We start from the raw sequence: 18435 nt of genomic DNA, 5'->3' as shown, positions 1-18435 counted from the left end.
AATACCAAAAAGCTGCCATGCACTCTCTTCTTATAAGGCATGCTGTAAGCCATAGACATACTGTATACCTTGGAAATAGTGGGATGCATGCAAAAATGAATGCATGATTGAAAGGTTGGCCAGTGAGTGAATGAATGGTTATAACAATGAAAACCGGCTTTGTAATGCAGCATTCACCCCCATTAAAATTACTTCTAAAAAACTGGAGAAGTTTGTTTTATTAATTGGACTTCACACTATTCTCTTCCATATCAATGCCAACATATATTTGCATCAACGCCACGTTACATCCAGGAATTTATATTTATGTTGCGCTGACTGATATGGGTCAGTGGATTTACCACTGAAGCCTAGCTGCAGATGCAAACTCATGTAAGCAAAAGTTTTTAGTCAGATTGTGATTCTGATATTCCCTGTCAGCTGAGACTAATTTATTCAGGGAGTGAAAGTGTCTAAAAATTGGGGGATTGCCCAAAAAAAGGAATAGTAGGCTAATTGGCTAGTCAAGTGATCTTAACGTTACGATAAAACTGAAGATCTTTTCTTCATATTGTGACGTAGCTTACATCCAAGTGTAAAGGGATTATTGGGGGGAAAAATATGGCGGGGATTTGGTTCTATGCTTCGGTTGTTTCGAGATGTGGGCATTGGACACAAAAGTGGAGACACATAAAATGCAAGCTTGAAGTGGCAGGGTTTAAGCAGAGAAATCCAGCATACGTCATCAGAAAGAAGTCCAGTTATGATACAACATCAAAAAAACTTTTTTAAATGATACATGCACAGATGAATTGATAACAATGAGATTAATAACATGCATTTAATTAGAAAATATGGTGAATTTCATTTCATGACGACTTTAACAAAGCAGCCCCTATGAGACAGCACAGCTTCCATGTAAAATAAATACAATTTTATTAGATTACTGATATGATTTAATTTGAACAATTTTTCAAAAGTAATATTAATTTAGTTTCATATTTAATATTGATATTAATACTTATGGAGTTTAGACATGCATAAAGCATGTTCATTGGCTATCTGAAACTTTTTTTATATGAATAAATAAAATATGAATAAAAATATATATATTACGGTAAATCTCAATAACCAGCATTGTCTCATTTTTACATCAAGCACGCAAGCTCTTTTGGAAATGAATTTTATAAAATAAAATAAAAATGTCAGGTATTTTAGAGCTCCTTGGTCATAGATAAAGTTGTAAATGTTTGCCTTCCCTGTTAAGTAAATTAGGACATTTCATTGTGACAACGTGTATGAAATTGAGTAAAAACAATTGTGACAACTAGCCCAATACCGAAAAAAACCCCCCAAAAAATAACGTAAAATAAACAATGCTAGCAGATCATTCACATTAACATATCAATGTTTTATTGCTAAATTAAGTAAATATAAATAAATATATACTCACGTTATTCGGGGGAAAACACCGAGCTAAGAGACTTTTATCTCTACCGGAAACAGGAACTCTTCTGACGTAGCAAGTGGGAAATTCAAATTTTAAAACATGTTCGACTGAAAGATGTTTTGGCACTTTTAATTTGATATCACATTAATGTGTAGTCTTGAGTAATATGGTAAACGATTGCCTTTTTTTAACCTTAAATTATAAGTTCTTTGTTGTTTTGAACTCTCTTTTATCGGCATTTTAAAGTGAATCATTGGAGGAGCAAAGCTGGTGAGTTTGTTGTTCAACATGTCAGTCAGAAAAAAGCAATTTTGCATGACTGATTTTATATTAGTTCAATTTATTATCTGGCGTTATTTTGACGCATTTACATTTTCAACTATTCACCTTTATTGGGTTGGAATTTGCTAATGCATCAGTACTCTGATCCACGAGTAACGTTAACGTTATGCGAATCAATGCAGCTTTAGGAATATGAGCTGTATTGCCACTGCCAGTTTGCCACATTAGAAAACTAATCGAGAGCATTAAATAATAATAATAAACATGGGATTCTCTCTAAAGATAGTAATTAAATGAGTTAAAGTTGAATATAAAAGCTACACTTTGTGGTTTAATCCTGTTTTGATCGTGTTTTGTACACCGTGGTGTGGTCATTGTCATCAAGTACTTGATATTGCAAACGTGATGAGGGCCATTTAATCGGTGTTCTTAAACAAATGTGTCCCCTTAATATTGAATAAAAATGTGCTGTTAATAATGCAGGTCTAAGTGTCATCAGTATGCCTGTAGACAGCACTTCTGAACTACTCAAGCACTATGAGGTTTATGAAACCATTGGCTCAGGTAATTCCCCTTCATTATGCTTTTATGGAAAACGTTCTTGATTGCTTCAGAGATTGTGTTTATAAGAGAAAGTTGTAAAATCACCTTTAATCAAGTGCAGTTTTTATTTATTTATTATCATTTCTAATCCACAGGTGGGTTTGCCAAGGTCAAACTTGGCAGACACATACTTACAGGTGAGAAAGTGGCCATCAAAATAATGGAGAAGAAAGACCTAGGGGTAAGATCTTCTCCTTAATCCTGGCCTTACCATAAAACAACATTTGCAGAAATACGTTATGGAGGAAAAATGGGAATATTGCTTAATTTATTCTACATTTAGATGAAACGCATTGTTAGCATGATGAAAATGAAAAGAGCGTGTCATTTTGAAAAGAAATGCTCTTTAAAGTGTGTATTCTTTATCTAGGATGATCTTCCCAGAGTAAAAATAGAGATAGAGGCTATGAAGAACCTCAGTCATCAACACGTGTGTCGTCTCTACCATGTCATTGAGACATCAAGCAAGATCTACATGGTGCTTGAGGTATGTTTTGCTGAACGTGATTCTGCTGCTTAACAGAAATTGATTAATATGCTAGCTTTATATGTTCACATGCATGTATCTTGTCACTTTGTCAGTACTGTCCTGGAGGAGAACTGTTTGATTACATCATTGCTAAAGACCGGTTACCAGAGGAAGAGACCCGAGTGTTTTTCCGTCAGATCATCTCTGCGTTGGCCTATGTTCATAGCCAAGGCTATGCCCACCGAGACCTCAAACCTGTGAGTTGGTTGATGAGAACTTGACTTTTAAATAGCTTAAGCTTATGAGTTCTCCCATTTAAGGGAACCGATCACTCAAAAATGAAAAGTGTCTTCGTTTACTCAATACTCACCCTCATGACATTCCACCATAAGACTTCATTCTGTGGAACGCAAAAGAGAAATGCAGAACACTGTGCTCACCCCTTTTTCTCATTCAATTACAATTTATCTGGACTGATATTTTTAAGCTTTGAAAAGGACATAAAAGCGCCATCAACACGGCCTTTTTGTTAAGCCATGTGATAAGCTTGGTGTAAAAAAATTGTCTGATAGATATTCAGGTTTGGAACAACATGAGGGTGAGTATATGATGGCGTTATTTTCATTTTGCAGTAATTTATTACTTTAATATAGTACAATAACTGATTTTATTGACCTTAGGAAAACCTGCTGATTGATGAAGATCATAACCTGAAACTCATTGACTTCGGCCTTTGTGCAAAGCCTAAGGTGCGTATCCATCGATTATGCCCCATAAATTCAAGTCACATTTATTTATATAGCGTGTTATACAATACAGATAGTTTCAAAGAAGCTTGATGGTAATAAACAGGAAAATAACAGTTAAGATTCAACAATTCTAAAACTACCCCAATTTTAGTTGTAAAACAGCTCAACAGAATACAATCAGCTCAAGTTAGTTTAATGTGGATTGTTCAATTCAATGGTTCAAATTCATGTCATTAATTTTTTACGTAACACTTATTAATAAGTAACACGTCCCTTGTTTTAGTAGCATTTTAAAAGTTTTGAATTTTACTTTTAATTAGGGTGGTTTGGGTTTCGAATTGCTGACCTGTTGTGGCAGTCCAGCATACGCGGCTCCAGAGCTCATTCAGGGCAAGGCTTACATCGGCTCCGAGGTCAGTGTGGCATATGTGTTTCAGCATATTTAAAAGGAATGACAAATTCAATTATACGTTTAAGAAATTATTTATTGTGTGTGTATATATGCTTCAGGCTGATGTGTGGAGTATGGGTGTATTGCTTTACGCTCTACTGTGTGGTTTTCTACCATTTGATGATGACAATTGTATGGTCCTCTACAGAAAAATCACAGTAAGTTTGTTGCATGTGAGCCTTTAATTACACCACCACATTTTGTTCATCCATGCATTTATTGGGCTACTAAAATAAAAGTAGTTTTGTGTAGTATGTGATCTCATAGTTTGCAATATTGGCTTGTGTTTTGACAGAGAGGCAAATACAGCAACCCGCACTGGCTTTCACCTGCTAGCATTCTGCTTCTAAACCAGATGATGCAGGTACTGTACATAGTTTGGATGTCTGTTTGATGCGTTTTAGGAAGTCGATACAATTTCATGGCAGTTTATTCTTTTCTCCTGCAGGTGGATCCAAAGAGGCGTTTGACAGTGAAACAGTTGCTTGATCACCCCTGGGTTATGAAGGGATACAGCACACCAGTGGAGTGGCACAGTAAATATCCTGTAAGATAAACATGCTCATAGTTGCATCTCATGCCTCCAAAATCCAGTTAGTCAAGTGATGCCAATATGGCTCTTGTAAGACATTTTAGTTTTTTTAAGCATAAATGCTGTTGTGATTCTTATTGATTACTTGTCCATAAATTATATGTGATTTTGTTCCCTTGAAGCTTTAACAGATCAATATGACCTTAATATTTTTAGTCCTCTGGATGAATTAAGCAAACATGACTCGGGCTGTTAGTTGATCAGCAGTGTTTGATTTATTTTTTTAGATGAACACTGCTAATACAAGTAGAGAATACTGTATCAGTATCAATGACAAGAGTCATACATAATTTTACTTTTGAAAAACAAACAACCAGGTTTTTAACTTACTAAATTATTGTGTATAATTTCCTTTTTATATGTTGTTCTTTTTTAGTTGGGTCATATAGATGAAGACTGTATCACTGAAATGGCAGTGGCTTTTAAACAGTCCAGACATCGCACAATCCAACTTGTGTCAGAGGTAGAGAAACAAGACATATTACTGAGTGATTCCTGTTATTTATTAATATTAGAATTCATAAATATTTATTTGTTGTTGTATTTATTGTATAGATCTAACAGCAAAGACGCTACCATTCAAAAGTTTGGGGTCGGTAACATTTTTTTAAATTAGTAATCTTTTTATTTTTTTTATTCCCCAAGTCTCTTATGCTCACCAATGATCCATTTATTTAATAGAAAATACAGTAAAACTGTAATGTTGTGAAATATGATTAAATTATTATTAAGTATTCATTTATTTTATTTTTTTAAAGAAAAGAAAGAAAACGTCCCCAGCCCCAAACTATTGAATGGTACACTAATAATTCAAGCAAATAGTAGCAAACTGTCCCTTTATAAACATGGACTGTTTGTCCCTGACTGAGGAAAGTTTATTTGTAAATAATGTAAAATTCTTATTGACATACAGTATACGGGTAATGAGTAATGAGAATGAAAGTGACATTTGACTTTATTGAATTTAATACTATGACCACTAGATGTCAGTAGAGTCCAGAGCATCAGCCAAAGCTGCTTGCCTTTTAACAACTGAAATGTGACTTCTAAACAAGAGAATTATACATCAATCACACAAAAGAGAAATCTTTACTTTGTGCCTGTTTCTTCAGTGGAAGTATGATCACATGACCGTCACCTACCTTTTACTGCTGGCTAAAAAGCGTCACGGCCGCCCTGTGCGTCTGAGAGCAGAACGCCCCATGCTTGAGCCCATGTACTCTCCTTTACAGGACATACAAGTAAGTCTTTCATATTCACACAGTCAGGACCATAAAGCTATTATTAGATGCGTTATGATTGCATAATGGTCAGTTCACGCTACCTTTATAAAAAATATTAAAAATGCAGTGATGGTAACTTTTTTGAAAGGGTATTTCAGATTCATTAAGTCACGTGGGAGTGATGGATGTGTTTGTTTATTTAATTATTTTCTCCCCTGTTGTGATGTATATCCGAATTAAACGGCTTCTCGGACAAAAAAAAATGTAGGCTGGGACTTGATTTTGTCCATCAGGAATTGATTGGATAATTGGAATTGGGTTTGCTATTGCTGTGATCTCATCTGAGTGAGGTTCAGGTTGTCCCGCCCTTGCGCCAGTAAACGCGTCATTAGAGAATAGATGAGATGTTGCTGCAAGAGGGAGGGGAAGTTATTTTTATTAAAGTTTATGAAAGCACATGTATTTAAAAATATGTGTATAGATAAATTATTATAACAAATACTGTTAAATATCACTGTGGTCGGGTGTTGCTTGATGTATAAATGCTTGTGTAGTTGCAGTCATTTACAGGAGTTTAATTTAGTGTATCTGTGTCTCAGCTGAAGCAGAGTCTACGCTTCAGTGAGGATGATGATGGTGTTCACCCAGTGGTGCTTGGCTCTATGGTCTTCCCCCCTGATTGCTACGATGACGAGAATCCCTGGACCCCTCTCACGCCCAGGAACACACAGACCACAAACACTCCACGCATGGTTAGCCTCCATGTTCTCTTTATTTGTCTGCTCTTCCCTCTTGTCCAGTGCTGCTTATTCTGCCTGTCTTTTTTTACATCCTTTTTATTTCTCCGCAATCTCCTTTTCTCTGACCGCCTTTATTTTGTTTTGTTAGCAATGTAGTATACTTTACAAAACGCCAATTGGAAAAACAGTCCTCCTGCATTACTGCAATGTAGACCGAACTGGATTGTGTTTGGTCAGGCTAATAAATGTTTATGAACTTGCATCCTTTGTATTAGCAGCCCAGATCCATTATGAATTTAATATTAACAATTTACAGCAACGCTAACCTGTAATTGCAACAAATTAAAATTCGTAATATGGTATGATGATGTAAAACTATTCGTCGATGTCTTGCTCTGGAGGCAGTCCTATGCAAATATATTTGCCCATGTGACGTCACAATTTCCGCAATATCCAAACGAGCCGTTTTTGGAGCTTGATTAAATAAATGCTTGTTCATAATGAGGATAATGTTTTAAGCTATAAAAACTTGCTGGATGTTTTAATGGTACAAAGCCTATTTTATGTCAAAAGATCAAGGCAAATTTGATTTCTCATGTCATGGCCTCTTTAATGTGGAAACTCTTGTCTTCTTCAGATGTTCACCTCTGAAACACCAGAGAAGAAACGGAATGAAGTAAACTACTCTCCCATCATTGGGCATGTAAGAACCCGCCAACAGAAGTCAGAGAGGCGTGGTAGAACCAAAGAAAATAAAGAGAATGTGGTGACTGGCACAGATGGAGATATTTTTGCTCTGCCTGCCCCCCGAACTCCAATGTCCAGCAGGAAGGTCAAATCCAACAGAACTGTAGCAACACCCAACAACAACATCACTTACACAAGCAGTGACACAAACAAAGGTGAGCTGGGTAATGAATCGATTGCACATCATGGCACCACAATTGTACAACTGATGGAATTTGTATACTTTTGAAGTTGTTATCTGAAAACATACAAAGTTTTGCAGTCCTGTGTTAAAATAATGTCTTTGTCTGTATGCCTTTTATATATCTGAAGAGGACACTTTTCTAAATTAAATTATTTTTGCTTGTGTACTAAATTATACTCTACTGTTCAACAGTTTGTGGTTGGTAAGAATGATTTTTTTTATTTTTTTTAAAGACTTTGCCAAGGCAGCATTTATTTGATTAACAGTAAAAACAGTAATATTGTGGAATATTATTACAGAAAAATGAAAGCTCAAAGAAAGTGATTTATCTGTGAATTGGGGTTCTCTGGCTCTTCACTAGTGGCAATACCTGGATAATTTCTCTTATAATTTTTTTCTTGTATTCTGATAAAGCCGAAATGCAAATTTTCTGAAAACGGTGGATTTTAGGTGTCATTTTGCACAGTAGCGTGACTACTGCAGATGCTTCAATGGCATCTGGCATCTAGAGTATCTAAGAATACACCTAAAAAGTGTGCGTGCCTGTGTTTTGTGCTTTTCATTCATCTAGCATCTTTAGTTTGATTCACTTTGACCGGAGTGTGTGTATGTCTCTGTATGGGCGCAATGTACCTGGGGAAAAGTCTTCATGTCCCAACACCCACTGTGTCCACCTCGTTACTGTCACACACCACCTCCTGCACTGGAACAGACAGGAGCACACTGGGGACGGAGCGTGTGTGTATGTGTGCATGCCCGTGTGTACGAGACAACTCCCGAAGCGCATACTGACAGGTGTACGTGTCGCTGTTCCCAGTGCTCCGGCAGCATGTAGCATTTAGTGACACGTGTTTATCCTTTGTGTGTGTGCAGGACCGGGCAGTGCCACTAAAGAAGTGTCCCACAGGAGAGAGATGGACCAACAGCAGAGCGGCCAACTGCTGGATATACTGGCTTTCAGCCCCGAGAGAAGGTAGAGAACTTTCTGTATTTTGTGAGAAGGGTCAAATTAACAGTGGAGAGAAAGAATGGAGAGGACTGTGGGATTTAAAGGTGAAGTGTGTAACTTATGCCCCATGAATAAAAGGGGTTATAAAAATTGTTTCCATTCCAAGCAGATTTCACAGTTTCAGTGTTCAAAGGGCTTTTTAAATATACATATACATAATCCTGGTCAGAATTATTGCCACCCTTCATAAATCTGAATAAAGAAGGCTGTGAAAATAAATAGAACTGCATTGTTTATCCTTTTGACCCTTTTTTTTTTTTTACTGCCTTGAAAAGCACTTAACCATAGAATGTAAAAAAAAAAAAAAAGACGCATACAGCAAGAAAATATTTCACTCACCTAGCCTATCACTTGATAAAATAATAATTATGTCCTTGTAAATATCCATGTTAAAAGAGCACGTTTGGCCATTTAAGTGAAGCTGATTACACTATATGGCCAACTTCAGCGTGGGGTCTTCCTTCATTTTTAGTTTGTAGCTGCGGCTCGAATGGTAAATCTGTTGGCGATCAAATATTCAATATCTACTCTCCATAGCTGCAAAATTATCAGCGGGAGCAGTTTAAACTAATATCATAGAATTTACATTTCTCTACCAAAGGAGGCTAGACTCTGATATATAAATATATATTGATCAGCACTAAATTCTGAAAGTCAAATACTTTGATTATGATTATTGGCTAATTTTTGTTACCTACAGAGGCAATAGGATTAGCCTCCCCCTCCCCTTCTCTCCTTCTCTATCTCCTCAGACTTAGCACAGTTTTCCGAAAGGCAGATTCGGCACGTTTGGGGAAGAGCAGCAGTGGTTCCGACTTCAGTAATATTTTATAGTGTTACAATGGTGAAATTACAAACAAGAAATTCACATTCTGAGAAATGAATAACTGGGAATTTTATTAACATTTAATCATCCTTCTCCCATTTTTCACCTCAAAATTTTGGGTAGGCTGTGCCTCCCCTGATGAGCCGCCACTGAAGCTTTCACTAAAGTAAAACCATTGTAAATGAAGGGGGAAATCTCAATATGAAATAAATTAGATGATCATTGACACTTTACCTTTAAAAATCACACTTTTTTTAAAAATATTTTTTTTCCAAAGTCAACTTATGTCTGTTTCTTTAGCCAATAACAGCTATATATATGCTATTGTTCAAAGATTTTTTTCAAAGAAGCCTTTAATACTCACCAAGGCTACATTTATTTAATCAAAAATACAGTAGAAACAGTATTACATTTTAAAAGAACTTTTTTCTATTTGAATAGATTTTAAAAGGCCCCTATTTGGGTTTTTGATTATGGATTTTTGAAAATGACCTTTCATGTGGTGTGTAACATAGCTCTTAGTGAATGAAAACATCCTGCAAAGTTTTAAATCTGAAAGTGTACCGTATACAAAGTTATTGTCTTTCAAAAGTAAGAGTCGACTCTGAGTCAATGAAATTAATTGTTTTTCAAACGAGTCATAAGCCGCTTCGCCGTGACGTCAAGACGAAACATTAGCATATTGCCCCGCCCACTTATTGCGCGCGTAGACACCAGGGAAACTTGAACCCCAAACACTGCAGCTGATTCCTGTGGATACTGGATAGCATCATGTCGAGGAGACGCTGTGCTCTACAATGTACGGAGTCACTTGTGGGGAGAAAAAATAAATAAATCCGTCGCAACTGTTTATAAACCGTACTCACAAATTTAACTGTTCCCTCGGTTTAACAAATCGTGCCCACGGATTAATAAACCGTACCCACGAGTTTCTAATCCACGCTCTCAGATTTGTAAACCGTGCCTTCAGTTTTTGCAATCTGTTCTGTACCCACAAATTCATAAACCGTGCCCACGCTTTCGCAATCCGTTCCCACGGGTTTGTAAACTGCTCACGGATTTGTGGCCCCTCCCGCAGTCTGTGCCGGCAGATTCAACCAGGCCAACTTGTTAATGCTGATAGTGAGGAATTACAGTTGCAACATTTCATAAAGTACCTCAAACTGAGTAACGTCCTGCTCGAGTCGTCCTTGCGATGGAGGTTCGGGTTGAATGACTAGTTCTTCTAGTGTTTCATCATCGGACTCGCGCTCGGTTTGATATGGTAAATTGTTCGTTACTGTGTTTAGTTTACGGTGTTTGGAAGCCTCAGGACACGCAGAGCTGACATTGTTATGGCAATGGGAGTTTTTGTTTTTGACGCGCGCTGTACGAGTTAAACCAATCACAACAGACTGAACTGTCTGGCCAATCAGAGCATAGTAGCTCGTGGAAAGGAGGGATTTAGAGAGATTGATTCATCTGGCGAGTCGTTTGAGAATCATTGAAAATCTGGTGATGTGCAAATGTATATTATGGGAAAATGAAATGACCTTTGATGCATGTAAACCTGTTGTTGGAGACTTCAAAACAACATTAGGAAACTTTAAAATAGCATAATAGGGGCCTTTTAAAATGTAATTTATTACACTGATGGCAAAGCTGAATTTTCAGCATCATTACTCCAGTCTTCAGTCACATAATTATTTGACAAATATTTCTAATATGCTGATTTGATGCTCAAGAAACATTTCACATTATCTATGTTGAAAACAGATGTTCTGCTTAATATTTTGTGGAACCCGTGATACCATTTTTTCAGGATTCTTTGATCAGTAGAAAGTATAAATGAACAGCATTTATTTGAAATGTAAAAAAAAAATGTTATTATGCAAAAGTCTTTACAGTCACTTTTCATCGTTTTATTGTATCTTTGCCGAAAACAAATTATTATAAAAAAAAAATGCTGCATTTACTTTTGGTGTATTCTGTCAAGCCATTTGTAATTGTAACTGCCCCATTCTCCAGTAATTTCCTCTTGGCAACGCCTGTATTGCTTTGTAATAATTGTACAACTACAGAAATGTGCAATTGTGTTCTAAACGGCATTTCCTATGTGCCCAGGTCTCGATCTCTGGACCTGGCTGGCTGTCAAGTGGACAGTGGGCAGAAGCGTAAGGGAGGAAAAGTGTTTGGCAGTCTGGAGAGAGGCCTGGATAAAGTCATTACAATGCTCACACCTAGCAAGAAGAGAGGACCTCGAGACGGACCACGCAAAATTAAGGTATTATTCGTCTCGGTTTCACATTTGCATTTAGTCTTTTAAGATTGTGTTGTTTGTCCTTTGTGCTTTTGACTACTTAAAATTTCCCTTGTTTTTCCACATTCCAAAGATTTAGAATTATTATTTTGCATGTTTATCACTCTGCTGCAACCAGTAGCTTTAACAGCAACTCACTGATGGTAAACAAAGGCTTGGTTTCACAGACAGGGCTTAACTAAACTAACGCCTAATCCTGGCTTAATCTAAGACATTTAAGTACCTTTTATAAACTTGTCCTAGAAAAAAAACATTACTGGTGTGCATCTTGAGACAAAATAGACTTAAACAGGCATTTTAGTCTGGGACTAGGTTTAAGACTTGTTTGTGAAACTGGGGGCAAATGTGTTTAACGGGGATAGGTCATCATTTAGACATGACCCTCATGTCGTCCTAAACCTGTAAACTAAAAAAAAAAACTTAAAGCAATTGTCCACAACATTATGCGAAGTTCACATGAATCTTCCTTTCTTTTTTTTGATACAGACCAATTATTTCTACCCTATAAAATATTTTAGAGTTGAGCATAATCTGAAAAATGTATATTCATTATAGAAATTCCAATGGAGTTATAAGATTTTATTAATTTTCTTGACTTTCCCAGGTCAAGAAAATCACACTTAAAAATAAAAAATAGACTTCCTTGTTTTTTATGACTCCGGGAATCGCTGGTTTTTCAAAGAAAACAAACAGTAGTTACGGGTTGAATTACAATAAGAAAGATCTATTTTTGCTTATTTTAATGCTTATTTTAAATCATAAGTGGACTAGTCCGCTGATTGAGAACCACTGCCTTAAAGCATAAAGAAAACGGACCATACATCTTGTATGCTGGTGACTTGACAGATGTGGTGACCATTCACTTTCATTGTATAGAACAAACTTGAAAACATTTTGTGGTCAATGGAATAAAAAAATGGTTTCAAAAGACATTTGCCCTGTTTAAACCTGGTATTAGAATGCGTTTTGGTTGATCGGATCACAAGTGGACGATGCTAAATACAGGTGTAAAACAGGGATAAAATGTTTTGAGCTTGTCCACTTTCTACCACTTCCAGAGGTAGTCGAAAATGCATTGACCGGATTGCTTTCGTAGTGTAGACACTCATGCGGTCTGATATGTCAAACAGCCACAAAAGACTCTCCGCCTACTGACCTAATGTGTACGGTAAACATTATGGGAAGTGCGCTAGCTGGACGGGATTTAAACTTTGTTGGCTGAAGACCAAAGTTTGGTTTGAAGACTAAAATGTCCCAAGCACAATGTTCTCTCACCATTCTTGATTTCTAACACGTACTTACAGCGATTGGCATGGTCTTGTGGCTATCAGAGCAGAAATTATAGCTGCTGCTCTCCATATGTTTTTCCGTCGTCTCCGGGCATTTTCATATGTAAATTGTGCGAGGTTGTTTTGTCCATTAGGTTGAAAGATCTGGAAAAAACAACAACCATACATTTACCCGTCCATAGACCCTCGAAGAATTCCAAACAGGAGTGGCTGAAAGTGGACAAAAGAGACCTATTAAAATACCAGGTGTAAGCAGGGCCCCTGATAAATGATGATAAAGGTTGCTGAACTGTCACTTTAACATTTGCTTTGAGTCCTCACCTTTTTTCATGTTCATTGCAGGAAGTCTCTCCATAATGCAGATGTAGATGTTTGCCGGTGACTATAAACTCTGTGGCTACATCTGATTTCATAACTGTTAATGTTTTCCAGGCTCAATACAATGTGACATTCACCAGTCAGACTAATGCTGAGCAAGTGCTCAATCAGATTCTCAGCATTTTACCAGAGAAGAATGTGGACTTTGTTCAAAAAGGGTGAGTTAAACTCTTACATCAAGTGTTTCCTGAAATGGCAATTCAAATTTAGTTTTTCCTGTAAACCACTGGCGCTCATGCAGGGGGCCTCGGCAAACTTCAGAATAAATTAAAAGTATTTAAATTGATATTATATTTTTAAAAATCGAACTCTAATCTAAATTAAAATGCTTTAAAAAAAAACATGAAATCAACTCAAATCAATTTTATTTTATTTTCCCCTCAATAACAATTATTTTAATTGAAGAACATAGTTCTATAATAAAGAACATAATTGCATGTTAATTAATTCTATGTATCTATAAAAGGTTTGTAAACGAGCAGCTTTGTCATAATTACAGTTGAAATATTGGATATATTGTAGCATACGTCCTTCAGAAATTGTGTTGGACAACAGGAGGTCTTTGTGTCAAAAAGGTGGAGAACCGCTGCTCTAAACAAATAACTAAGTATAGTTATGTTATCATGTCCTTTTTTTCTGTTAGGTATACTCTAAAGTGCCACACACAGTCAGACTTTGGAAAGGTGACCATGCAGTTCGAGCTGGAGGTTTGTATCCTGCAGAAGCCTGAGGTGGTCGGGATCCGTCGACAGCGTCTCAAAGGTGACGCATGGGTGTATAAACACCTGGTAGAGGACATCCTGTCCTCCACTAACATCTGATGTCACCTTGGGCTCACCCTGAGTTAAATCAGAGGATTTGGAGTATTTTTTTGATGAACATTATAGATGACCCTCCAGTTGATGAACATGTTCATCATTTTTCATCATTTATGTGTGGGAGGCAGTACAGTATTATTTTATGTTCTTCTCTTTAAAATAGTTTCTCTTTATACATCCTTCTAATTTAGCAATAAGCAATACTCATAAAGCATTATGGCAGCACATGTCTGTCTTTTATTTGTTTTTGTGTTCGTCTCCATGATATAGTGTTAGTGTCATGTTTTATTTGTTTTAATATGTAAAGCTTCTAATCTATTACCCTTTTCAAGATGTCTGTCATTTTATTCATGTTTGCATTGTAATAAAGAAAATCTGACTTGTAATTAAATAAATCTTTTTAATATCTGTCCCACTGTATCAGGTGTATTTTAAATTATTTGTCATCGGACATTTTCCTCAATTCAGCTTTATTAACATTTACATTATACTAGCAACAAAAAGTTTGTTGATATTCAAATTCATGCTAAATAGTGTCATTTATTAACCTTTAAGTTAAATACACAATGATATATTGACTGAAAGCAAAATGGAATATGTAAAATTGATTTGCCATATTATAGTACTATTTATAAGAAGACTGCTAAAAAGAAACTAAATCACATTAGACAACAAAAAAACTTACTTCCCTTGCATATATGTAACTTAGTCACAATGTAACAGACGTGGCGACAGATCTTTTCTTCAGTATTGTGACTTACGTGTTCATGAAATGGATTATGAAAATACTAAATATAGGGTGGGGGGCTTTGTCTTTTATACATCAGTTGTTTATTGGATGGAGGTGGATTGTATGAAAGGGGTGGAGCTAAAATGATTGAAGCAGTCTACTCCACATCATCAAAGAGAAGTCTGTTGTTTCATTAGAAGATAGGGTTGTTTTAATAAAAAATCACAAGGTAAAAAAAAAAAACATGCATGGATGAATAATATGAAATAGATAGGCGAAGTTTCATTTTCTGACTTTAAAGTCAAGTTTCAATTCCATGCTTATCTTATACCCAAGACATATTTACTCAACAAAATAAATATGTGAATAAGAAAGAAAGAAAAATAGGCCTTGAGAAGAAAACCTCACTTTAGCCTGTCAAACGGCTTGTTTAATATTAATTCAATAAAGTTGAGTAGCTGAAACCCCTCCCATCATTTTAAGCTATGTCTGTAAAACCAATATGTCACATGCTGGTAAGATCATGTATTATCTTGCTTTAACTGTTCTATTATGATTGAAGTGGGAGCAACCTGTGTGTCAGTCCTACTGTGCATATCAGCATAACAATAGCTATTAGTGTGACAGATATGAGTGCTTACATAGTTAACATCAGATGAAGTGTGTGATCTGCTGGGGAGGTGGATGGTTAATGGGGGGGTAAGGTGGTAATATGGGGATGAACTAACCCCCCCCACTGATAATGACTCCTGCTGTGCATTTCATAGAGGCGGGGCAAGGGCCAGCTGCGGGAACAGACGCTTGCTGTCATCTCTCACATCTCCTTATAAGCCGTCTCTTTCTGTTTTTCTGTTTCTCCATACACTCTGCTCTTCCTCATATGAATGTTCTTTGGAAGCCTAGCCTATACAGACAAAAATCTTTTTATTAATTACTTCATAACCCAAAGTAATCTTGGACTGTATAGTGTCTTAAATAGGCTTAAAGTGAGAAAAGGTGCATTTGATTTCATGTCAGTGCATGTACCCTAAAGTGTCTGCTAACACATGACCCCAGGTCTTTTCCTTCATTACTCTCACTTACACACCATTGAGGAGCTAAACGTAATGAGGTGAACATGTGTTTGCCCCTTCCTCTGCTTGTCTTTGTGTGTTTTCTTGGGTCAACGAAGGCAGTGATGTTTCTCTTCATTACGAATCTGACAGATTCAGAAGGCGCCTGCACTGTGACGGCTCACTTTCCAATTACCTCCTTCAGTTTTAACGAATTTTGCTTTCCATTGATGGTGCCTGTTCATTAGGGGACTTCATATTCCAAAGATGTGGGTTTCCATCACACACACACACATACAGACCCAGAGCTAATGGGCATGTACAGTAGATGGCGGCGTGTGATGTCTCCAATGGGAAAAATTATGCGCTGTGTTGTTTTGTTAACGGACGACTGGTTCCAGTGGTTGAGGAACAAATGAAGAGTTTGATTCTCATGCCGAATGTCTTTTCAGCCTGAGAAAACTATTGGCAAATATGCCAGCAGTGCAGGACAATGATATGATCTTTGTAGATGTAAAAAAAAAAACTGCTGTTAGAGCAAGGTTTAAGATTATAGTTGAAGATACCGACAGAATTACATCTTTACTGCTTTTTTTAAGGGATGTCAAGTCTTTTTTAGACATATAGACTACATGTTACTTGTACCAGAATTAAAAGGGTTATCATGAACATTATATCAAATGCAGTTTAATAATCTTTAGAGGAATTTTTTACCCACTTAAGTTGGACTTCAGTACATATAGTCAAGTCACCTTTATTTAAATAGCCTAGCGCTTTATACAATAGATTGTTTCAAAGATTTACAGTGATAACAGAAAAATTATTCAATGATGCAAACAGAGTTCAATTCAGTTTTACAGCAGCTCTAAAATAAAACAGTGCCATTGTTTAGCTGAAGTCAGTTCAGTGTTGATTCCGCTCTGTTGTAAAGATCATTAATTATTAAATTAGTTAATTTCATCTATAAAGCAGTTCTGCAGAAAACAGGGATGTTGTCGTCCAGCTCAGTTCAGTTCTCATCCAATAGTGTCAGTGCAGTCAAATCAATAATATCGATTTATATTTAATTGAATAATTACTTCTTGTCTTTGAAATATATTTACTGACAAGCATTTATGGTAATCTAAAATATACTTTAAGGTCAGCTTGTATGTCATGTTTCAATATATTTGTAATTAAACATTTATAATGATGTTGCTATTTAGTATATTTAATACAATATTTAGTAACATACTTCAACTAAAATGATAATTATATCAAGATAAGTGTAGCCTACTTTTTAAATCATGACAAGGGATTATTTCAACAAAAATATTTTAAATGTAGGCTACTTTTAAAGCTAGAGTAGGTAATGTTGGAGAGCTAGCCAGATTTGAAAGTGGCACCTCTTCTAAGCTCCGCCCCCTCCTGTCAGTGCTCCGTCCAAAGCTACGCCCCCCCACAAACATGTACGCGCATCCACATTTTGAGTCAGCTGCATGTAGGCCTACCTACCAGTGATGCGCGGGTTGATCCAAAATGAGCGGGTGCCTGCGGTTACCCGCGGTTGAGTCATCCAAAAATATTTTTAATGATATTCGGGTCGTTTACCTTTGTAATTTATATAGTACTAGACACAATGTTCTATGAAATACATAGGTCTACACTTTATTGGCTGAATGCGCGAGGATGACGCACGAGCAGTCTGCAGATGAAAGTGGGAAATCCTTATTTACCTTTTGAATGTTCAGCGCGTTATTAACTTTTGAATAAAAGCTGACGCGGGACAAAATGCCCGATTTCCCAATGCGTTGAACTGAGCAATGCCATTGTGCCATTTTAATAGGGTACTTTTAAACGCATATAGCTCAGTAATGTCAGTTTTATGTAGCCTATTTGCTGAGAGGGGGCGGGATTTTTGTTGGGAAAGTCAGGGGAGAGACGCACACGTCGATTAGACTGGATAAACACATGCAGCATCTTAATTGTTAAGAAAATGAAACGAAATAAATGAATAAATCAAGCCTTTATTACAAAACACTAGGCTATATCATACAGCATTCTGAAAAATGCGCACCCCTAGTTCCTCCGTCTATGGCCCATGACGCGATGAGCATTTACTACTTTAAAAAACGCGGGTCGGGTACAATATTTTCTTCTTTTTTTTTTTTTGCGGTCCGAGTTGCGGGCGGGTTAGTTGAAAACGTCGGTCGGGTGCGGGTTGTTTATACATTGACCCGCGCATCACTGCTGTGCACGCAGTGGTGCTCGGGCACTAGACATGAAGGCATCTGATTGGTTCTTTACATTCGCACCGAATGGCAGTGATTGGTCAGAGTTTTTACTGTCCTACAGCTGCTACAGAGGTCAGATTTTTTTCATTCCTTTTTCTGAACACATAATGTATTGACTACTATCAGAATGGAAGGACCATTTCACCCAGTATAAAAAAAAATGTTTCTGAACAGGATTACCAACCCTAGCTTTAAGTATGTTAATATAAATAGTCATGAAATTCTGTGAAACCCAACAAGTAATTCAAACCATTTGAGGAAACCAATTGGCATAAACCATTTAATTTCTAAG

General features: G+C 36.7%; 1 protein-coding gene across 1 annotated transcript; it reads left to right on the top strand.

Annotated features, from left to right (window-relative positions):
* Positions 1-1440: 1440 nt before the first annotated feature.
* Positions 1441-14572, top strand: melk (maternal embryonic leucine zipper kinase). The gene is made up of 18 exons (XM_079614719.1): positions 1441-1699; positions 2195-2275; positions 2410-2495; positions 2685-2801; positions 2897-3040; positions 3464-3532; positions 3853-3945; positions 4043-4141; positions 4279-4347; positions 4432-4530; positions 4952-5038; positions 5688-5816; positions 6398-6550; positions 7176-7440; positions 8343-8442; positions 11408-11567; positions 13325-13428; positions 13914-14572. Exons 2-18 carry the CDS (start codon positions 2212-2214, stop codon positions 14089-14091), a joined length of 2016 nt encoding a protein of 671 aa, XP_079470845.1. The 5' UTR covers positions 1441-1699; positions 2195-2211; the 3' UTR covers positions 14092-14572.
* Positions 14573-18435: the final 3863 nt, after the last annotated feature.

This window comes from Phoxinus phoxinus, assembly GCF_949152265.1.
Source record: "Phoxinus phoxinus genome assembly, chromosome: 6".
NCBI lineage: Eukaryota > Metazoa > Chordata > Actinopteri > Cypriniformes > Leuciscidae > Phoxinus > Phoxinus phoxinus.
Note: the sequence above shows the minus strand (reverse complement) of the source record. Positions and strands in the feature narration are given on the sequence as shown.

What these genes read in the sequence shown, in the direction of transcription:
- melk (XM_079614719.1), top strand. Translation starts at nt 2,212, where the DNA reads ATGCCTGTAGACAGCACTTCTGAACTACTCAAGCACTATGAGGTTTAT. An exon ending in CTCCTTTACAGGACATACAA is followed by an intron (nt 5,817 to 6,397) that starts GTAAGTCTTTCA and finishes TCTGTGTCTCAG; the next exon opens with CTGAAGCAGAGTCTACGCTT. An exon ending in CCACAAACACTCCACGCATG is followed by an intron (nt 6,551 to 7,175) that starts GTTAGCCTCCAT and finishes TGTCTTCTTCAG; the next exon opens with ATGTTCACCTCTGAAACACC.